At 45.6% G+C, this 23,686-nt stretch overlaps 1 protein-coding gene across 4 annotated transcripts in view; it reads right to left on the reverse strand.

The window, feature by feature from the left end:
- Positions 1-16,556, reverse strand: part of SYT17 (synaptotagmin 17) — a 72,628-nt gene extending 56,072 nt beyond the window's left edge. For 2 of the 4 annotated variants that reach the window (XR_016438724.1, XM_090024196.1), the window contains exons 1-6: positions 16,401-16,556; positions 12,654-12,671; positions 12,455-12,562; positions 10,717-10,865; positions 4,806-4,954; positions 3,726-4,345 (exon numbers count right to left, since the gene is read on the reverse strand). Coding sequence is in view for 3 of the 4 variants with exons in the window: in XM_090024196.1 (XP_089880322.1) it covers positions 3,726-4,345; positions 4,806-4,954; positions 10,717-10,865; positions 12,455-12,562; positions 12,654-12,671; positions 16,401-16,415 (1,059 nt within the window). In the remaining variant the exon portion in view is untranslated. Of the gene's footprint in view, positions 1-3,725; positions 4,346-4,805; positions 4,955-10,716; positions 10,866-12,454; positions 12,567-12,653; positions 16,370-16,400 lie in introns of those variants that run through there. The other 2 variants (XM_090024197.1, XM_090024198.1) reach the window with 2 other exon arrangements.
- Between the last annotated feature and the right edge of the window lie 7,130 nt (positions 16,557-23,686).

Below are 23,686 nucleotides of genomic sequence, written 5' to 3' on the forward strand. Positions count from 1 at the left end.
AGCTACTAAAGCGACCAAAACGCTGGCTTGCATCCATAGATGCTTCTCAAGCAAATCCCGGGACGTCATTCACCCCTTGTACTCGGCCTCGATGAGGCCGCAGCTGGAGTACTGCATCCAGTTTTGGGCTCCACAATTCAAAAGGATGTGGAGCAGCTTGAGAGAGTCCAGAGAAAAGCCACGAGCATGATCAGGAAAGCAGACCTTACAACGACAGGCTGAGAGCCACGGGGCTCTTTAGCCTGGAAAAGCGCAGGCTCAGGGGTGATCTGATGGCCACCTATAAGTTTATCAGGGGTGACCACCAGGATCTGGGGGAACGTTTGTTCACCAGAGCACCCCAAGGGATGACAAGGTCGAACGGTCATAAACTACTGCGAGACCATTTCAGGCTGGACATAAGGAAGAATTTCTTTACTGTCCAAGCCCCCAAGGTCTGGAACAGCCTGCCACCGGAGGTGGTTCAAGCACCTACATTGAACACCTTCAAGAGCAAATTGGATGCTTATCTTGCTGGGAACCTATGACCCCAGTTGAGTTCCTGCCCTTTGGGCGGGGGGCTGGACTCGATGATCTCCCGAGGTCCCTTCCAGCCCTAATGCCTATGAAATCTATTAAATCTATGACTTAACAGAAGCTACAGAACTTGGAATCACCACAGTGCCACTTTCCCTCCCTTACCAACACATAGAGGCCTGGAGAAATTTCAGATGCCCAGCACTGCTGTGGTTTAATCCAGATTTTTTAACGCAAATATCCAAGTGCATGCCCCTAAATAGAAGTAACCTTAATTGCTGATAACAGATATTTTCCAACACTAATTCTGTTCCTCGCCCCAGTAGCCTCATTGGTATCAATGGCCTTGGTGAGAGCAGTACATACCCTGCTTGCTCATAATATAACACATGTGAAAGCACTGCTCTATAGTCAGGGATGTGCATGGTCCAGGCCACAGAAGACTGATTTACAGTTGCCCTCTACTCTGTTCTCCTACATACATCTGGGCAGAGTGGGAGGAAAACACGGCAGAGGCAGAGTGTTGGCAGTCAACACCAGGTGGGCGTAAGGGCCTCCAGAAACAGTAAGAGCATGGGTCAGAGCAGACTTTCCTACACCCTTCAAAGAACAGAGAGGACACAATCCTACCCATACCTGTACCTACTTCACTTCAGTGGAGGCCATTATGTTGAGAACTTGGCTGATCAATTCAAAAACAAAACTCAGCCATTGCACTGAGATTCATGGGCGGGGGAAGTTCCTTAAATCCAGCCCCACATGGGACAAACTTAGCCCATGTGTATCAACAGGACCACATTCTAATATAAGTAACAGGAGTCTGTGGTAGACTTCTAACCAACGCTGAAGTACAACAGACCCCAGGATGCAGGATATTTTCTTCACTAATGAGAGATAGCTTGAGACACTACAGCCTCCAGGCCAGACTCTCAGCGGCTGTGAGTTGTAAGTGAACGAATGCCAAAGGAGCTAAACCGAGTTATATCAGCAGCATATCTGACTGAGTAGTTTGCAGACCAGCTAGAAGTTACATCCTTATCACCAGACATGTTAGAGCCATATCTGCAAGGCACGGAGAAACTCCAGTCAAAGGCTGAACTCAGTTTGACCCAAAGCCAATTTTGTACATTTGGGCCTCTAATAGCTTTAGAAGGCGCCAAAGTGAACATGAGCCCATGCTACTAATACATATAATGATAATATAACAACAAAACATTACTCATGCCAAAGGCAAGCTGGAAAAAAAATGTTGGGTCACAGAGGGGTTGTGTGGCTATAAATAACAAGTGCATCTTTTGGCCTGCTGCCCTCAGATATGCCAACTCACTCCAGTGAGAACTTACACAAATGTAATTGAGGACAGGATGTGGCTGTAGGCATTTGTTAATAAAGACGAGGGAGAAAAAGGCAAAGGTTATAAGATGAGCCTAGTAATGTCTGGTCTCATTCACTTATATGCACAGCCTTTTTGGAATCTGGCTGCTTTTGTCCCCAATCCCATAATGCTATTTTTATTCCAAAAAGAAAACGTTGCCATTTCTATTGCAATCAAATACTTGGGGAAAACAAAAAACAAAGAGCCCCTTGCATAATCACCTACAGACATATACATTCATGGCGAAGACAGCAGCAGACACTTTCCAACCCCTATGCTCAGATGCCTACATGGGGTGGGACACGAGGGAGAATCAGCAGCTTTGGAGTTCTGTATACAGACATGGCAGCTTCCTGAACTCAAGCACCAGCTTCCTGACCTTACCTGCAACAGTGTAAGTCAGGAGCAATCCCTACAAGTCAACAGAATTGACTCAGATGTGCACCAGTGCAAGAGAGCTCAGCAAATGACTGATTTCTTCACCAGGGCTAACCTGGCTTTCTGGTAAGAAGCAGTTAGCCACCAGAGAAAGATCAGACAGAGCTGTATGAAAAACTGAAAGAAGCTGTATGAAGACTGCCTAATTGCAGTCCCACAACTGGTGAGGTCTAAAAGTATCACACTGATTCTGAACAGTACAGTGTCTTTTACTCAAGGCAAACTCCTGTCCTTACCACGTGGAGCTAAGCAATGCAGATGGGAACAGAGCAATGCAAGACAGTTAGGTCCAAAAAGAGTTCTAGTAATATATTATTTCCTTCCCTTTTTTATCAGGGTACCATGAACCTTGCCTAGCATGTGCTGGTGGCCACAGCATATTTGCTAACTGGGATACTGGAGAATACTATTACATCCTACTGCCATACTTGGGTTGTTGCACTGGCCAGGTGTTTTTCCCCAACACTCTTGTGAGGAATGGGAAGAAAGAGACCCTGCCCTGCACTGCTGCTCACAAGGGGATATGGAAAGAGCCTACCTGCCCTTTCCACTCAGTACATCACAAAGCATGACCTAGCCCTTTGTCAAGATCTAAACATATACACATGCAAAATATCCTTGCTATCAGATTCCCTATACTGCATGTTTAACGTCTCTCAAAAATGCAATGAAAATAAATCCCATGCCTCCTATTAATTTGGGGCATATATTTCTCTATCAATCTTTCCAGAAACACACCAAGAATAACTCTATAACAGGTAGGATATCCAACATTTCTTAAAGGGGGCTGGTCTTCTGGGTATCAGCTCATAACAAAGAGGTATCAATGGCCAAAGACTCCCTGCAAAAGCAGGGGTCTGTTGATAGTCAAAAGAGTGTTCATCTTCCAGGAAGGAAAGCTTCTCTACAGTCACTGGCAGTGAGCACAACCCACTGCAGAGAAGGATTTATCCTCACACAAATATAAGGATTTGCACACCCACTAGCTATATCTATAGAAAAGGTCTTCCTGGAAGCTGCCAATTCACGAAGCAACTTGTGGCAGTTTCTATTATATATGCTGACAGGTTTTTCTGTTCTCCTCTCCATTGGCTGCAGATCTTCCTTGGCAGCCCAAATGGCCAGCCTGATAAAAAAAGGGGGGGGGGGAGAGTGAGAGTGAGAGTGTGTGTGCGCGCGCGTGTGCGGGGGGGGAGGGGGTGCCTCCCGAATGTGTACCAGAGTAACACAGGTATGAATGATACCCAAAACATGGCCAGTGTCTTTTCAGTCCAAGAGATACTGTGCTTCTTGGGTGACAACAGCTCTATTTAGCACTTTAGTTAACTCCTTAAAGGAAAACGAATCATACAGAGTAAGAACATAGTGGCAACAAACCTCTGATAAATTCCATTACCTGAGAACTGGGAACAAGGGCCTTCCACCAGTGTCCACCCTTCACAAGGTCTACTTCACTTAACGGCATCGACACTTTGCCAATGACACAATGGCGTGAGAATTTGTCAAAATCCACTATGGTTAAAAGCAGAGTTCTTCTCTGGGCTTCTAAAAATGGGATTTCAAATGTGTATCTCTCCTCGAACACCGGGTTCTGCGTTTTGCGTTTTACTCCTGTCTGCTTGGAGTTCTTCTGATCAGGAAGGAGACATATCTTGACATAAGGGTTAGAATGAGCCATATCTTGTCTTGAGCCATCATAGGAAATTGGAGGAGGCAGATCTCTAGCCTCAATTACCCTCACTATTAGATAATTATGCAACAGATCATACTGTGTGCTAAAATGCAGCATGCCCAGTTGATACTTTGATAAGATTTCCTCGTCTGTCAAGGAGTCCATGTCATCGCTGTTAGAATCAAGGGAATAAAGTCTTGGTTCAAATTTTCTAAAGTAGTCATCTGGGGCATAGGTTTTTCTCAGGATAGTTGGCTGAACTATTTCCTTTTTAGCTCCTATAATTCCAAACTCAATAGGTTTAATGTCAATTAGTGGAGAACTTGGCCTTCTCGATTCTAGACCTAAACAAGAGAAATAAACAAATAGCAATGTCAGTAGCTGGAAAGATGTCATCATGGCCTCTTGTCGATGGTCAGCTCTCTGGAGCATGGGCTGTTCTTGTTCTGTGGTTGCCCAACTGCACAATAAAACTGTGGCCCATGACTGGAGCTCTTTTTACTGAAATGTAAGTATGAACATCAAATAGATTTTCACCTCTGCCCATTTTTTGGTGTGTGATTGCCACAGTCATCCTTTGCATTTTGTTAAAACATAAGCCTGGCTCCTTTTACCCTTTTCCACTTATGGAATAACACAGGATTTTAATCAATCAAATCAATGAACTGTTAAATTGTAGTCAAATGCAAATCAAACCTTAGGCATGACCAGAATTTCTATGTAAAAGGCAGAAGACCAGTCACTAACCCAAGCTTTGATTTACACAAAAAAATTACATTGACACTGCATTCATAATAATCTTACTTGAAATCCGCCTTGTAAGACTATAAGTGGACCGTGAAGTATCTGATGATGACCGCCTCCTGTCAGGGGAAGTATCCTGTGGAGTTGGAGGTGGCTCGCTGGTGGTGTTATCAGAGTCTCCATCTTTTTCCTCATTCTGATTGCTTATCCTGTTACAAGGACAGGCCATGGGATGTACGAGTCCAGTAAGAGTACTAGATACATCACAAATAGAATAACAAACCCCATTTCCAATCGTCTAAACAGAAACCTGGGTGCTACAACTCATTCTTTAGTTCCCATTGGAAAACAGAAGACTAGATATCAGACTTCAGTCCTCTACAGAGTCCACTGTTCTCTCTTTTGGACAGAAGCATACAAGCAAAAAAATTGACTTGTATTAGCAATGCAATTTAACACACATCTACACAGGTATACTTATATATTTCAAACATGAATGCCCTGAGCCCTTAGCACTCTGGTCATCTATCTGGTGAAAATGTGTAAGGTTAACTAGTAGTGTATATTTATAGTTATGTTCTGAAACTATGGCTCATTAGGAATAAACCTACATGGAAAATAACTGTGAGTGATCTTTTCACATCCATCAAAAACTTCGCGCTCATTAAAAAATATTGTTGTAAATTCATCATTAAGGTTTGGGTATTTGAGACAATAAAATATGATTTATGGACATAAAACTCCTTCCTTTAAAACTCCCTGTCTGTTTCATTATCCACTTTCCTACAGCTAAGTGTCCCTGGGAGGACAACAATTCAGCTACATTTTTTTGATAGAATTTAAATAAGGCGGCATCAGTGAGGTGCACAGCCTGCAAGAAGGCTCAAAATGCCCAAAGGTTCGTAAGAGTACAATAAAAAATCCATGCACAATTTACATTGCAATTTAATACTTCTACATAAAATAGTTCAATGAAAACCATGAACCTCCCACTAGCTGCAAGGGCTCACATGAAGCAACAAATCAAATCTCAGTGGTTCAGCTCAGAGAAGAGCAAGAGCCCACAGTAATGAAGACACCGACTGCAAAGTAAAGATTCTGATTTCAGATACACCAGTGAAGGCCTGGTGTCACCCCGCTCAAGTCAGGGAACTAAACAGTACTGTATGACATACAGAAAACACCAAAGATTAAATGCATGTTTTGGTTAAGCCACAAGACAATGAGAACTCAGAAAAATTGCAACAGATAGCAGCCAAAGTTCAGCAAACAAACAGATATGATCATTACACTTGCTCCCAATTCCTTCTTCCTGTATTTCTGGCTATGGTAGATAGAAACTGAATATGTGGAGTCATTTGCCTCAAAACTGTGACTGTATTAGAGTGATAAGAAGCAGGCAACACCAAATCGAATGCCAGCCACAGAAGGAATTCCAGATCTGAAGCTATCCCTGGCCCTAAATCTGGAATAAAGAAATCAGGAAATATGTAGCAGTGCTTACAAATCTGAACAGTCTCAAGCTTCACAACCCCTGGGAAAAAAAACATATCAAATTTAAAGCATATGTTAAGGGAGCAAGGGACTAGTTTTCAAAAATAGGTGCAAACTGTTAAAGTTGTTCAAATCTTGCAAGTGGATATAAGCTTAGAGACATAAAAATAACTCGTTCAGGTCTCAGTGCAGGTTAGAGTGTCCAAATGTAGCATTGGGGTCATAGTGCTTATACTTCTGTCTGAGAAGCAAGCACGCAGAACGGGGAGAAAGCAAGAGCAAGAAAAAAAAAATCAGGAGGGGATAAAAAAGCATTAAGGATGTTCTACAACAGACAAACATAATAGTGAGTTAATAACATACAGATGACCTTTAGTAAGGAAATTGCTACTGAGCCACTATCATTTTTACTCAAATAAACTTTGGCTCCATTTAGAATAGCTCGGTTCTTGTTTAATCAGAACCTCTGAGAAGAAGAATTGAGTTCTAATTTCAAATTAATCTCACAGAACACACAGCATTTATCTTGGAGTTTTTATGTTGGGTATTTCACAACATGCATAGCTGACAAGTACCCCAGTTCCCTGCCAATTTTTTGCCAAGGCTAGGAAGCAAACAATCATTATGGAATGACAATAAGGACTTACCATGTGTGCAGGTCAATATAATTAGATTTGTTTCAGCAAGGCAATTTTTTTTTAAAGCTGCCATGATTCAGGGAGCAAGAAAAATCAAGCGTCTCCAGAAAAGAACTTAAATTGGCAACCCTGGCGCCCAATCTTGCATTCCCAGCATACTTGGATTCTCACAGATGTTAGCAGGTGCAATGCAGAGATGGACTAATACTGTGGTTTCCAAACCGTATCCCATGCAACCTTGGGGTTTCACAGTAGGTCATCAGGGGTTCTCTAACAAGACTGAGGTAATGACAGAGCAAGCCTTCGGCAGTGAGCACTGCCAAGCCAGGTCACCAGGCTCCATGTCAGTCCTCAGGATAGGGGTAGGAGTTCCACAGCAGCAGAAGTGATATGAAAGGGTCCCGTGACTTTAGGAAGTTTGAAAACCACTGGACTAATAAATGTAGACATTAACAAGTTTGTTAACTGGCACGTGGAGTCCATGAAAAGGTTCAGGGAGAAAAAAAAAACCCAAAAACCAATCACACCCTAAATGGCATCGATGGGATTACTGGGCGCACAGAAGAATTAGGAGTCCTGATTTATTTTTAATTACTCTCAGTAACGGAGAAGGAATCCAGTACATTGAACTGCTCCCCAAATTCAGTGCATGTATCTAAAGGCAGCATGAGGATCTTTTTAAATTCATCTTCCATCATAAGTTTTTTTTATTATGGTCCACCACAGTGTCTGAACAGCTCCCAGGCACAATCAATTAGTGTTAACTGGCCCTCTGAGTGATTTAAAAATAACTTACCCATTAAAATACCTCATTTTGAGCCTCATCCCCAACTCTTACTCACATGCCTCCCTAAGCAGTACAGTGCTGCTAGTTCCAAGCATTCAAATATCAGGTATTCTCCTTCCCTTCTCAACATACTCACCCTGATATTATGCTAATGAAAACAGTTGTTTTCTGTTCTCAGTGTTGAGTCACTACTTGTCTGCGTGAACATTTCTACCTTAACTGCATGCACAAAAGTGTGGCCTTCCCATTAGCTACTAGGGAAGGAACTCGTCTTCCCATGTCTATCCTTTCCATCCTTCCAACGTTCTCCCTCAGCACATTTTCTGTCTCATACCCTAGTCATCTATGTATTCACATTCCCCCAGAATATCCCCATTTTCTTCCAGTCACATCTGTCCTCCCTACCAGCATATTCCTCAGATTCCTCTGTTTCCCTCTTTGTCCCCACAGCCACCACTAAACATTGCTCTGCTCTATCACTGTCTCCTGCCCTGGCTACAAGTACAGAGTGGCCACAAGAGCTGCCATCTTAGCTGTAGGTGTCTTGGATTTGGCCCCGTTTAAAATAATAGGAGACAGCAGCCAATTTGAGCAAGTGCAGAAGTTTGCTGCCCCGCTTCTTGAAATGGCATACTTTAAATTATGGGATTAGCAAAAATACTCATGAATGTTTCCCAATAGGACTGCTGGCATGAGCAAATGCACCACAGCATCAGAAAGGTTTGCAAAATTTGACCCATTAGGTTGTTTCACACAACTTTTTTTCATTGTTAACTCATTCGAAAAAATTAGCTCCAAAGAATTGTATGGGGAGCAGAACTGGTGCGGATCAACAACACAGACTGGAGGCAGCACTTCAGGAGTCCATAAGAGGTAACACTCGCTGTATGCTGCAGAGTCCGGGGCTTCAGACAGTCCTAGAATTATAGGACAACCTTGCCTAGCTTCTTGCCTGTGTTTGAGTGCCCAGAAAGAAATAGAGGCAGAGGAAGTAGTTTAAGCACTGCACAAAAACTATGGCCAGATCAGGCAGTGTCAATTACTGCCAGACCAGCCACTTGTAGTCTCCAGTGGATATATCCCCGCTACGTGCCCTCTACCAGAACCCCTCTATGTCCTCCTGATGACGAGCATGGCTGCTTGGGGATAAGTATTCAATTGCTTCTGCAGCATAGCTTTCTGTGTCCAATAAAACGCCCGCATCATGGTGTTCTCTTGCACAAACCGTTTCCTTATTTAGCAGTGATTTTATTTCCAATTTCCATTAGCAGCAGGTAAATCAGTTTCTAGGCATACAGCAGGCCCTTAAAAAACTGCGCTTAAAAACCATTACATAGGTCATCTAACCCTGCTGTACCATAATGCTATCCCAGTGCAAAACAGCCAATAAAGCAAGAAGAGGCTGCACTTAAAACATAAAAGAATTCATTTTATGTAGCATCTGCATGCAAACTGTAGAGATGTGACAGACAAGAAATAAAAGCAAGGAAACGGTCAGGACTGGATGGGAGTGATCATGTGTCTAACCATCTGTCCCCCTGCCTCTCAGCACAGTGTGATGCATTAAGGAAGCAATTAATGGGCACCCCACATGTTGCAGTCCCTGAACATATTGCAGGTTTAACTCTTCATTGTCAAGTAACATGCTTTCATGGGAGGCCCTACAACCTTGCAGAGAACACATCAAACTAGGACTCGGAGCTCTACTCCCGGCTCTGCCAACAGGCTGCTGAGTGACTCTGGCCAAGTCATTTCAGCTCTCTCTGCTTCAATAATGATGCCGACTTTTCTATAAATGGATGCCAATCAAAGCACACCATAAAAGCTAAATAGCATTATTGTTAACTATTTACTGGTTAAGAGGACATTTTCAAAAAACACCTGAATGACTTAGGAGCTCATGCCTCATTGAAATGAAGATATCCCAGAGTGAACCTCTCACCCAGGAGCTTAGGAAAATTTCTCCCTTACTTTGGCTACATCACAATAATTCCAAGACCCCTTTTTCACTCTTAAAAGAAGCCTAGTCAATATTTTGGTCAAGTTTTCCTGAGTAGCAGATATTCAATTTTGCTTAAGGCAGCCAAGCTAGGTCCTCATATGACTAGAGATTTGTCTTGTAAATAGCTAAAGGTAAAAGCTATTTCAGTCATTTTCTAAAAGGGTCTGCACAGATGCAGGTGACAAGCTTATACAGAACAAATGAGTGGCTTAGGTCCTGTCTTCACCCTTTTTCATCCAGACAGTTATCTGGTGTTTAGAGTATGGTAATCTGTAGAATAGACCATAACTCCCCATTGCCAAAAAAGCTAGCATCCCATGTACCCAAAACAGCCAGTTTACTAAGTTAACATACAAATTAATTTAAATCTCCTTAAACATTTGTTTTCATATCAAACTAAGGAAGAACTTGCTTACTGTCTGAGCCCCCATGGTTTGGAATAGACTGCCGCTAGAGGTGGTTCAAGCACCACTTTGAACGCCTTCAAGACACACCTGGATGCTTATCTTGCTGGGATCCTATGATCCCTGCTGACTTCCTGCCCCTGGGGCAGGGGGCTGGACTCAATGATCCTCCAGGGTCCCTTCCAGCCTGAATGTGTATGAAATGAAACTAGAAAGATATAGCACTCAAAGACTTAAAAGGGCTCAAAACAATACAGTCTGCTTTAAAGATGATATAAGGTTTAAATGAAATGTCTTGCGCTCTGCAAGACAAAATGTTGGACCAATTACCAACTTACTGTTCTGGTTTGCAAGAAAATGTCTGCCTTTAAGGACTAACGCAGCTCTATTTCAAAGACTACCTGTATTAAAAGGATCTGTGGGATCCTAGCTACACATACCATTTTCCCTCCTAAAACACATTCCTTCCATTTAACTCTTATTTTAGGGTACCATTAAGCAGGTGTATGGCATCTTCTGTATCTGGAAAGTATTAAAGTTTATGCTATGGCAAGTTTATGTCCCCACATTGCTAAAATACTTTTACTTCTGTCACACTGTTATCAACTGAAGATAATTTTTCCTTAAAATGCACATCTAAACTTACAGCCAGGCTGGTGTCTGAGCCGGAAAAGGTCCCAGGATTTCAACTTCATCCTCACTCGACTGACAACAGCTACAGTCGAAACACTTCTGACAACAATTTCTACAAGTCCATCTGCACAGCAAGAGATCCGAGATTCTAGCGAGCAGACCCTGAGGCCATTGGAAACCAAAGAACAAGATTACAACCAGTTGATCACTAGCAAGAAATAATACTCAGCTGTATTTACATTTTTGTGTCTACAACAGAACATTAGGAACTACATTTAGTCCATTTATATAAACAGACAAGTGCCACACAGTTATTGGCCCAATCTCACTGAAGCCATAAATAGGCAGGGAAATAAACATTCACTGCAGGTATTTGCTTTTGTACGATATCTTATTATGTATGTTAGCAAGTGAGTGATTTACAGAACATGAACGCAGAACAATATGCTGGAGTGGAAACAGACGTATTCACCTGCATCAACAAATAAACAAATACAAAAGCAAATGTACAGCAGGGAGAAGTAAAAACAGGAGGTTAGCAAAAAATCCCAATTTTATTCCGCAAAGCATTTTAAAGTTGAATAAAACTAGCACAACAGTCTGGATACACTTTAATACTGATGATATGTCAGCAGGTGATGTCATACACTCCACATAAATGCACAGTATTGCAGCCTTATAGATTGGTCATAAAGATGCATCAGCCTAGGCACAAATCTGCGTGCCTGCTCCTTACCACAGTGATTAATTTGCAGGGGAAAAAGACACCCTACTGCTTTTAGTAACAAGCAAGTTACTTGCCCTGGGCAGAAATGACCTGGATAGCCTAATTTGGCATGGTAACAGCAATAACCATCAGCGGTGCTGGTGGTTCGCTACATACAGACTATATTATAGATACATAACCCTCCACACAGCAAACGTAAGGGGTGTTGCACTGTTGCATTACACCAATAACATCCCAATGGAAATGTTTAAAGGAGTTACAATTTCTTTCCTCTTCTCCCTTCCTTGCTCCAGGACAGCAGAGACTTGCTGCTGGCCAGTACAAGCAAAAGGAAGCAACCCCCTTCTGTCCATAGCAGGCAAGGTCTGATTGGAGTGAGAGGAGAGGGAATAAGTACCAGGGCTCCATCCCTTTTCCACCCATCCCTGTCCCCTTCTTGGGGTCTGTGGGAAGGCTCACAGAACAGTGCATAGGACTGACAGTCTCTCAATCTGGCTCCCTTCTCAGGTGAATCCCATAATCCATAATGCAAGGATGCCAAACATACAGCCTGCAGAGAGCTCCATCAGGCCTGCCGGGCTACCATTAGACCAGGAGGCATGGTTAGTAGCGGGCATGGCCTACCGCATGCCAGCAGAAAGGCAAGCAAGGGCTGCGTGATGCAGCCCTTGGTCACCCTGGCATTGCCTGGCCAAGCACTGCTTGCACAGCTACGTACTACTACAAATGCCCTGCATAGCTTGCAGCCACTTGCCCCAATGCCACCATCCTGTGCCCTGGAAGAAATCTGGCCTGCTAGGAGCCCTATGGCCCCAATCAGGCCCAGGGCACAAGGTGAGCTTGATGCCCCTGCCGGAATACAACGAACCCTAATAAACCACAAATTGGAGGGGGTTTTTTAGTTCACTAAAAATTCTTGAAATGTGTCAGGTCTGCAGTACTGTATCACCAGGCAGAAACTTGGGCAGGTTCCCTCCTAGGAACACAGGGCTGCAAAGACAGACACAAAGGGCTACATACTTACTACATCAAGGAGATGTTTTTCCACATCCATTTTAAACAGATGAAATTTACTCCTTCCCCCTCGCCATGGTTTTTCTATAAACAAACCCAGGAATCTGGTAATCCATATCTATCTAGGACATTAGAAAAGATTCAGAACATTCAAGACCATCTTCTCTGGACAGAAAGAAAACAGGGAATGAATCATCAGATTAACTCACCTCATTTATTGGTTCCAACTGTCCTTTTAGATATCCGTGATGAAGCAAAGGGGAATAAAATGAAAAAGACAAAACCAGTTTAGCAATGTTCAAATAACTCTAAGTGACCTGCCTGACACCTGCCAGCCTGAGGACGGGCTTTAATTTTAAGCAACGTAATGCTATTTCCAGAGTTTGCCCTAAATAATTTCAGGTAAGGCAAAAAGCTGTCCAAACAGGGCACTGATTTTCTCCCTGCCCCTTTCTCCCCTCCAGACTCCTGTTACTCACCTTTCCCTGGAAGAGTCTCAGCAGACTTGCTCACTGTGTAAGAAAAGAGAAGCTACCAATTAAGGGGACAGGATGTGTGACCATATCTCTCATGGAGACCTGGGAACAGCATCAATTCAACCGCAATTTCCTGTGACAGTTATAAATCACATCCAAGTCCTAGAGTTACATCTTGGTCAAGATTCAACTGTAATTAAAATAATATTTAAAAATCCATTAACAATCTGGCTAAAGTGATTTTCCGAAGGTCACACAGGAAGTCAATGAGAGAGCTAGGAAGAGTCCCCAAAGTGCTGCACTGGTGTTTTAATTGCAAGACCATCCTCCCACTCTTAAGTGACTATGATCAGCTTGTGCTGTTCTTGTTAAAACTAAAGCTATCAGCACTTTTACTTTCATGGGTACAAAATTCACCAACATTTTATTTTAAAAAGACAAGATTTGGGATGTCTGCTGTATTTCCTCTGCTGTCTCTACCACATACATAAAAGGGACATCTTCAGTAGACTGCTCCTCCCTCCTGCTAAATATAAATTCAAATTCTAATGTCTGTGTTTTTTACAGAAGTGGTTCTCAACCTTTTTTGTACCAGGACCCATTTGTAAACAGCAATGACCGGTCCTGACCTAGTGCCCCTCATTCCTGACCCGCAGACCCCTCACTGTGTAGGGCGGGGAGGAAGAAGCCCCAAGCAGCCCCTTGCAGGCTAGACCTCTTCCAGCCTGCAAAGGAAAAGCCACAGTTTCCCACATTTTTCTCCTTTAAAGAAGAATCCATTTTTGAAGTGCGCTGATCCATTTTTAAACTTTGTTTGCAACTTTTCATATATTCTTACAACCAACAGGTTGAGAAACACTGATATACAAGGTGCAGACTGTGGCAGACTTTCTTAAAAGGTACTTGTGTATATCACATGTAACAAAAAACTTTCTACAGAAAACTCTGGAGCATCATGTCCATCTTCAATTTTTCTGAAACCGTCTCTTAGTGAAAATAACAGTTTCTGTTTGAAGCCAGGGCTAAGAGACAGGAAAACTTTGTGTTTTGATATGGCTATACCCAAGATAAATCATTTAAAAAGCCACGGGGCCTGATCTGTGCAGTAAACTGTGGTAATAATGGTTATGGATTATGTCAAGGCTGCACCCAAAATACTTAAAGTGCCTTTGAACTAGCCCACTGGATTCATGTCATGTCATGCGGTCAACTCCATGGATGTACCATGAGAAGCAGGAGGTGCAGCCGAGGGAAACAGTAATGGGCAGACATGCACCCAACAGCCCTACTGGCTGCATGTGCCCAGTAAATGGAGAAAACCACCGGTATCCCCTTCAAAATACTGCATGTCCCTGGGCAACCCCAGCAGCATGAGCAAAGCTACCTACATTCACCATAATGAAGTAACAGGAGTCCACTGCCCACCTAAATTCCCTCAGAAGCCCTGGCTAGAAATATGGGATTGATGACCCAAAAAAGAAGGGCCAAACATCACAGTCAAAAGGAAGAAAATAAACAGCCAGTGCTATGTAATATGTGAATGCACAGATCCATGAAAACAAACTGAACGGGAACAGCTGTCTTTGTCCGTGTCACTCAGAGGACAGGGGGAGAGGCTGGAAAACGACATAAGATAAGACTAGTGTGATGGGCAGAAGGTGCTGGTCAAGCCCAGCTGGAAATGAAGAACACCGATGCCCCAGCACACGTGGGCAGCCTGGACCTGCCACATCTCCTGGGAGAAAGGGCGAGGCTCCAGGGACTGCAAAAGGAATGCCACATCAGACACTGCTGAACTTAAGTTTATTGTACTAGATCTGCTGAGGAAACACAGGCAGGACCATCTGCTCAGCCCATGTGCGCATCCATTTGCGAGTCACTCTGCCACAAATGAAGTCCTGTCATAAAACAACTCCTTGTAAACGAGCGGTAGCTGAGATTGCTGCCTGCTGTTCATTGCTACCATGGCTTCCAGAACCTGCCATAGTTCAGGGTGTTACTGTCATCATGACCTTTGCAACCTCGTTAGGACACTGGTGTGCTCAGCTGCTCTGACTCCCACAAATCACACGGGATCCAGAGGGTTTTTGGGAGGACTAACAGCATCCCATCACTACTCCCTTGATATCAGAGATAGACAGCAAAGAACAGCAGAGGTGAATTTTTCAGAAGCACCTTGTTAACATGCAAGTCCTACTGGAGGTCAGTGGAACTGATGCTCCTAAACCAGGTACACACCTTTGAAACAGGAGATGATAATATACCGTATTCACCCAAAGCCTGATTTTAGTCTAGCAAAATCAGTGGAAAAATCTTCTTACGGTCCTCACTGGGCATTGGACACCCACAAAACCTGTCATCTCAGGATCTCAACCAACTCAGCTGACAAAATGGCTCACTCTGAGGCCAGGCCTGTGAGGCAGGTCAGTGCACTGTGGTCAGCAACTGAGAAAGGGTGACCTACACACTTAGCAAGGCAAAATAATTCAACTACACAAGGCACAAACTGGAGAGGCAGTGGGAGCACCAGGGTAAGAATCCAGACTCCCGACTGACATCTCCCACAAGCATTTAACTGGAAAACCACAGGCATCCAAACCCATCCTCTGCACCAGATCAAATGACTAGTCCAAGGGCCTGGTCTACAATGTTAGCATTTCAAACGGCAGTGAGCCCACAAGAGCCCCCTCTGCTCCCAAACCATGTCCACACAGCAAAGTTAGCAGACAGTAAGCTGGAGCACACAGCAGTCAGTCTGCACCAGCCCCCCCAACACTTCACGGAGTCCTCCACTTCCACAGGCAGTCAATACGAGGTAACCATCGCACTGCGAATGCATGCCGGCATCTTCCTGCACAGAAACCTGCCCACGCAGACAAGCCCTCACTCCGCCGTGGCACATCCAGCCACTGCCAGGTCCGGCTGCGAGTTGTGGTATCCCTCGGGGGCTCCAGGCCACTCGCCAGGGAGGGTCCCACGGATCCTTCAGAGGACATTTCTGTGTCTGGCTTTCGGGGGCTTGTGCACCCCAGCTGTTTCCCACCCAGTGGGAAAGAGGGTGGGATCCTGGCACAGAGGGCTCATGGGCCAGTCCCCTTTGCCAGTGTTTGGGTGCCCATTTCATCCGCATGATCCTATCCACCCGGGGAGCCGGAGAGAAGGGGGCGCCCCGGTGCTGTCCCTCGCTCGCTGCCTGTCCCCACCGCCTTGGCAACGAGCAGGAGTGGCTCTGAGGGCAACAGCCCCCTCCCCAGCGGCTCGCTCGGGCCGGGGCAGGACGCGGCGCACGCCCTGCCCCGTCCCCGCGGCCACCCCCGCCCCGGGGTCCCGCGGCCGGCCCCCGCCCTACCCGGACGTAGGCCATCTCGGCGGGGCGCGGGGCCCCCGTGAGTGTCCCGTGCGCCCGGCGCTGCCCGCGGGGACGAGCCGGGAAGGGGGCGGCGGGCGCCCCAGCCCCGACGGGGATCCCGCGCCCCCTACCTGGATGTACGCCATGGTGCGGGGGCTCAGCGGCGCCGGGCGCGCATGGCGCCGCTCCCCGGCCCCCGGCCCCACGCGCGGACGTGACCGGGGCGCGGATGAGCGCGGCTCGGCGCCCCCGCCCCGCGCGCCGCTTGCCCAAACTTGCGGCGGCGGCGGCGGCGGCGGCGCGGGGAGGGTCCTCGTCGGCCGCCCGGCGTCGGAGCCGCCCGGAGGATGCCCAGGCGCGGCGCGGCGCGGCGCGGCTCGGGGGCGGGCGAGCGGGCGTGCCAGTGACTGTCACTCCGCGCCGCGAGGGGGGCCGCGCCCGGGAGAGCGGCTCCCCCCCGCCCCGCGCGCAGCCGGCGGCATCCTGCAGGCGCGGGCACCGCGGCGCGGGCGGGCGGGGCGCGGCAGGTGCAACAGGTCCGCGCGGCGAAGCGAAACAGCGACACCCGGCGGGGCGGCCGCCGGCTCGCGGGCACCAGCGCTGCCCTCGGACGGCGCCACGTGCAGCTGAGGCAGGACTTGCGCCAGGCCGGGCCGGGCTCTGCGCCGCCGAGCGCCCGCCCGGCTACAATACGCTGAAAAGGCGGGTGCTGTCAGCGGGGGCAGCGACTCCAGCCCGTCCGCACCCGGCACCAGAGCGGCCCCCCAGGCCGACCCGCCGCCGCCGGGAGTCGCCCGGGGCCGTGAAGTGTTAGGGCACTCGTTCAAATGAATATTAAACGCCGGATCTGATTTATACAGTGCATCCGTGGGGTTTTAAAATGTAATAGTTGTGTGCATTTGCCTTCCCGGCGTAAAGTGTGCGCTGTAATTACAGGTCAACCCCCGGTTAACGTCATTTCGCTATAACGCTCATTTGAAATCGATACCTGGTTTCGCTTAGCGCTCAGCGAGTTTCGTTATAAGGCTCCCAGTCACCATCTCAAGTCGTTAAAAACAATTGTGGTCACCATCTTGGGTCATCAGCTACTTTTGGTTTCACTTAATGCTCATTTTTTCAGGTCCCAATTAACAGCGCTAAGCGGGGGTTGCCTGTAATATGACATCATGCATGAAACCTGCCAAAATAGATTGAAAGAGAGCTGGCAACTCTACACAGCACCTACTGCATTATCAGTGCTTTTGCCTTCTACCAAAGAGTGGTAGCGGGATATCAGCCCTCACAGACAAATGACCTGATCCCTCTTGGCAAGTCTGGTGCTTCAAACCTGGAATGACCTGAAAAGAGTAATGAAATTGGAAAATCAAGAGGTGGTCAAACAGCCCAGCGCAATGGAGGTGGAAAAGGGTGAAAACTAAGCAGAGAGTTACCATTGATAACCATCAGTCTTTAACAAATAGCTCAGGGCAGTTTCTTGAAAGATCACATCATAATCTCACCATTGTAGGAAAGTATTGACGGAAATCTAAGGTGACCCTGAATTTAAGATGACCCCCATATAATTAGATTCTATATGTGGAAAATGTATGCATTTATTATCATTTTCCATGTATAGGAGGATCATCTTAAATTCAGGCAGTAGGTGAAGAGCTGATGAGTGGGCAGTACTGGGACAGGCGGTGGGGGTCAGTAATCAGGCAGACAGTGGTGGGCAGATGGTGGGGGAGGCCGTAGGGACACATCCTCTTTTCCCCCCCTCCAAACTGCTTCTGCCCCCCCACAAACTCAAGTCCCCACCACCCCTTCCCCCCATAGTCTTTACCCCCTGCCTGCCCCTCCATCTCACCCTTCCCTTTGCTCCAGCACCAGCAGGCTCCGTCCCTGCTGCAGCCTGGGGGCACCGAGCAGGACTCCAGCCTGGCCTGTAGCAGGAGCACAGAGCTGACACCGCTGCTACGGGGCTGGGCTGGGCTCTGTGCTCCAGGCTGAGCTAGCAGAGCCAGCCAGTGCGGAGAAGGGGCATGGCAGGGAGCTGTTGCAGAGAAGGCCCGAGGCTGCAGAGGGGTGCAGAGACAGCAGGGGGCAGGCAGCAGCTGTCACTCTGACCCTGACCCTGGGTTGGGGTCAGAGCTGGGGCCAGAGTCACAGCAGCTGCCTGCCCCCCTTCCCCTCCCCATGCTCAATTCTGAGATGAGGGGCTTTCTCCCACTCCCTAATGTTCAATGGGGAAAAAAATCCTTGTACAGTTTCTTTGAAGTGAAGAAATCTCAGACATCATTGACTCCCTCTTAATCCCTGGCAAGTGCAACGTTGCCAAAATGAAGTTACGCTTATCTCACTTGTAACCCCACCAAGCAAAAGCCCAGAGGTCAAAACCAGGCTTCCTCCCACCACATTGCTGATTTACTAATCAGACAATTACAAAGGTGGAAAAATACAATTTGAAATACATCCTAATATTTGAGGCCTGATTCTTCACTCTCTGGCATGTGGCTGGCTCATTTAACCCATTCTGGCCCAGTAGTATTTTATACTGCATGCTGGCTGTGACCATCTACAGAGAAACCCCTTACAGATTGTAAGTGTTCTGCTAAACAGAGATAAGGATGTAGATGTGGAATAATCTATAAGCAGGAGCCTGTAAGCTGCGTTTATTCTTAAAACTCCTCTCTTGTTTCATGGCTTGGAAGGCACCGAGTATGCTGCCGCCTGCAAGGGCCAAACAAAGCATTGGAAACATTGCTCTCCACAACAACGGAGGTTGGAAGCCTTGCAAACTGCGTTTGGGGCTTGGTCCTGAGGCCATCAAAGTCAATTGTACTTCAGTGGGAGTTTGGTCTAGCAGCGGCATGACTATTTTGGGCTCAATTCTGCACTGTTTTCTGAACACCACCTTTGCACCTGCCAAATTACGGACTTGTTGGAGGAATGCTCTAATAAAGGCTCCAGGCCAGTGTTTCCCTATGAAACTATGTAGACACACCCTGCTACACAACAAGGGAATTTGGGCTGGACTCCAGCCAGACCCTTAGCATGGGAGCTACAATTGCAGGTGGCAAGAATAGGCTGCTATTGTTTGTGTACCCAGCAATAGAGGAGGACGCATAACACTGAAACAGTAGGTTGCACATCTATGAATAGCCAGGCAGCTTATTCTACAGACTCATTCGGAGAGACATGTGCCTAATGGGATGAGACTGGGGCTGGTCATCTTTGTACCTGGGCTCTATTCTCAGTGAGAACATAAGGCCCTAGTCAACAATAAGGGATCTGAAGGAGACAGGATTATTGTCCTCATTCATCAGAAACAGCAACTTTAAATCATAATTTCCTGATTCCTTGCACCTTCCCTTACAAAGAGTATTTCGATGGAAGTGAAAAGGATGATAAATCCATTTTACTTGGATCTTATCTACAATTTCAGCCACATGAGTCACTTGGGCTGAGCTGATAGAGCACTGAGGAGCTTTAACAGGCCCTACTGAGCAAAGGATATGGGGAGTAGCCCAGTTTGAACAGATTTTCACAGTAAGAGGCACTTTCCTGACCCCACAAAATTTCAATTTCCAGCTGCAAATTATGGAGGCATAATGCTTAAAATTTAAAGCAACCTAAGTATAGCGGTCTTTGCTCTCTGCATTACAGTGCTACTGTAGAAGAATTCAGCAGTATAGTTAACATTTAACCCTGTTCCACCATGCACAACATGTGCCTCCAGAGGCTGGGGGTCACGGCAGAGGCGGTGGTGGTGTGGTGTTGGCAAGCATGCAACCCCTACACGTCGCCAGTGGTTCCCACTGAATGCCATGACTTCAACAGGCCTTACATTTCTTTCATTAGTTCCACTTTCCCCCTGCTTGAGGGTAATGCCTGCTTTTAAAGCTTAATTGCAACAGAAAATGATTACAGTGAAACTTTCATAACTTTGTTTCAGGCAGTATTAAGCATATGACTATGTACTTAAGTGATGTCATTTTACCATTTTTCCTGTTTGCTGAAATAATTTTTTATTCCACAACGAGCATAAATGAAGTACCAGCTTTTATTCTGAATATCCTCACTCTTTTCATCTTGACTTACAGCCGCCTTACTGTTGGTTGCAATAGAAGATTACACAGATTTTTCCATATTACAAGACAGAGAACAAAGGCTTAAGTTAGCTAACTCATGAAAACCAAAATGCAGTGAGTCACATTCAGCTAGAACATGTCATAAACTTTGCATTATGTGTATAGGTACCGTGATTTGCTGCATTTCTAGAAATACAGAAATGAGGGGGGAAAAGGAAACTGCATACTAGTGAGTGCATCTACACACACACTTTAATATACAGTAGCCTATTTTACTGCACATTAAAGCATCACATAAAAAAGCATGCTATTACTCTAATGCACTGTAAAATAGGCACCTGCACATTAAGTGCCACTTAAAAACGGTGCGTATTCATTACTGCGCATTAAACCAGCCTAATGCACATTTGTTTAATACCTCACATTGGAGGTACAAAATTTAATGCACATTAGGAAAAACACCTTAATGCACATGTAGGCATGCCCACTGTAGGGTAAAAAAGAAAAATGAAGTGGACAGGTCATTTGAAAAGACTGTGGTACGTTTCATAAATTTGTGGGACCAGACCTTTGGTTTCAACATGGGACACATTTTGCAAGTGCTATCTAAATATTTTGACCCAAGAAAAAGATGACAAAGATACTATCTAGCTATCTAGTCCACTTTGACCTTCAATATTCCTATTCATTTTACACTGAGTTTACTCTATTTTGTTAGATAGTAAAATCCTATGCTCAATATACTTCTATTTAAAAATACACATGCTATTTGATTCAGATTGAGAAACTTCTAAAAATGTTGACTGACTGCTTAAAGATTTCTAGATTACATTTTATCACCAAATATGTGACAGGTGAATTATAGGTGCACACAGAGTGCTAACCTGAAGAATATGATGGATTCGAAACAAAGTCAACAGGTGGTTATTGCAAAATCTAATTACAAATTCACTTTTGGCTAATTAAGTTCAGCTCCTCCAGTATTCAGCGTAAACCACTCTATTTGATGGGATGACAAGTTAACTTTTACAACACCCCATGCAGTGTGAAATGTGTCAGACTGTGTATTTTACAGTATACATACTGTGTGTCACCATGTGCAGGACATGCCAACGCTATATAGAGTCAGACTTGAAAAAATGAAATATTTTTGTCTTAAATAGAAAATGTATTTGGCATCACTAGGTCTACACAACTGGTAGTCATCTCCTTTTGTTTATCGTAGGTCACATCAGGAAGAACTCCAGTTTACGTCAGAGTTGTTGCACCAGCATGAAACTGGTATGCATGGAAAATCAAGCCCATAATAAACCAAGCTAAAACATCTGAGGATATACTGGAGTCAGAACGCCTGGCCTAGTAAGGTAGTAAAACATGCTTTTGGTAAGTCCTCCAACCACATCTGGCTCAGTAATAGATGTGTTCAAATCATGTAGTACCAACATTTGGAGCTAGGCCCTTCTCAGTGGTGGCAGTTGACAGAACAAGGAGCAATGGTCTCAAGTTGCAGCAAGGGAGGTTTAGGTTAGATACCTGGAAAAACTAGGTAGGTAGAAAGGCACTGGACAGGCTACTCAGGGAAGTGGTGGAATCTCCATCCTTGGAGGTTTTTAAGACCCAACTAGACAAAGCCTTGGCTGAGATGATCTAGTTGAGGATGGCCCTGCTTTGAGCAGAGGGTTGGACTAGATGACCTTCTGAGATCCCTTCCAACCTTAATTTTCTATGACTGTGAAAACCCACGCTCAAACTGACCTTGATGCTGTGCTGTTTTCCTGCAGCAGGCAAAAACTAACTCCAAAAAGCAAGCAACACACTGAAGTAGGGAAAAATGAAAATCAGCCCACTACTTCAAAGGATTTTAATTTCATCCAAACATTCGCTGCCCCACAAGAGCAGAGGGAGGGGATGAAGTGGCTGTGTGAGATAAGATGGGATGCATAACTCCGCATTTCCCATGCTGAGATCTTATCACAGTTACTCAAAACCATTGAAATAGTCCGTCAGCTACCACTATGTATAAAAATAAGCCTCCTATCTCTGAATACTGTTTTACTTGGTAGCCCATTCTTGGCAGTGCTTCCCTGCTGCTCTTGGCACCCCTTTCAAGTTTTCCACTTTGCCGTAGCAAGGGGGTTAGCTTAATTCCAGAGCCTCCCATTGTTCAGTATGCTCTTTTCAGGGGCTGCCTGAGGATCATGATCTGCTCTGACAGGATTTCACTGAAAGTTAGTTCTCCTTGAGTTGCTTATGAGGCTTTTCTGTGCCTAGGTGTCCGTATCTTATATTTGAAGTCACTGCTAGGGTCATTATCCAATCTAGCTATGGTTCTGATGTGGTTTTCCATGACTGTAGTATCATAATCTTGAATGCATTTACCCTCACAGCACATCCCGGGAAGATACAGATAGAGAAAGATTATTATCCCAAACTTACGTATGGGGAGCTGAAATAGAAAGAGAGAGTGACTTGTCTTGAGTTCTCCAGGATATATGTGGGGGAAGAGGGCATTGAAGTGGGCCTTCCAAGCCCCAGGACAGTGTCCTAGCTGCAAGATAATCTTTGGTTCCCATATGAGGTGGCCACCACATTGCTCCATTTGGGGCAGGGAGAGGCTGATTATGCTCCTGCCTCTCTCTCTTTCTCCGAATGGCCAAGGCTTTCTGTCTTCCAGTGTCACCAGGCTCCAGGGATTTGCAGAATCCGAGGGAAACCATCTCCCCTCTCTGTCCCCGCAGTATATTTTATTCTACACTCTCGCTGCAGAAGCCAGGGAACGGAACACCGTTTCACGCTCACTATGATGGTGACTTCAGTGAGGTCTACTGGGAATTGGCTTGAAGTCAGACGGCCTAGAGCTGGAAGCCAAGATTTCCCAGATCCATTTGTCACCCAGCCTTCTGTCTTAACTCCCTCTAAATTCCTCCAGTGAACCTCTCTCTGCCTGTGAACACAGACACTTGTAGATCCGGGATCCTATTTCCCTGGTTCCTTTGCTTTCACACTGAAGATAATGGCTAACCGCTCTTTATTCCTGCTCCTTTCTCTCTATTGTCCTCTGTAATTTTCTTCAGCATTATCCCTTTCTGGTTTAACATGATCTGCCTCCAGGTTTTCTTCTTTTTGTTGTATCCCTCATATCCCTCACACTCCACTTGCCTCTCTACAAACGTAATAAAGAATTAGCCATCAGGCTCTCTGCTCTCCTCCTGTGCATTTATTATGCCCTCTAAAGCACTATTCTGCTTTACTTCAGAAACAGCCGCTGCTGATTCCACATCTTCTGTAGTGCATCTGGATTATTATCAGGCCACCTGGAAACTCCCTAATTGGCAGTATCAGGAAAA

The sequence above is a fragment of the Crocodylus siamensis genome, chromosome 12 (genome assembly GCF_052110815.1).
Source record: "Crocodylus siamensis isolate JL-2025a chromosome 12, ASM5211081v1, whole genome shotgun sequence".
In the NCBI taxonomy this organism is placed as follows: domain Eukaryota; kingdom Metazoa; phylum Chordata; order Crocodylia; family Crocodylidae; genus Crocodylus; species Crocodylus siamensis.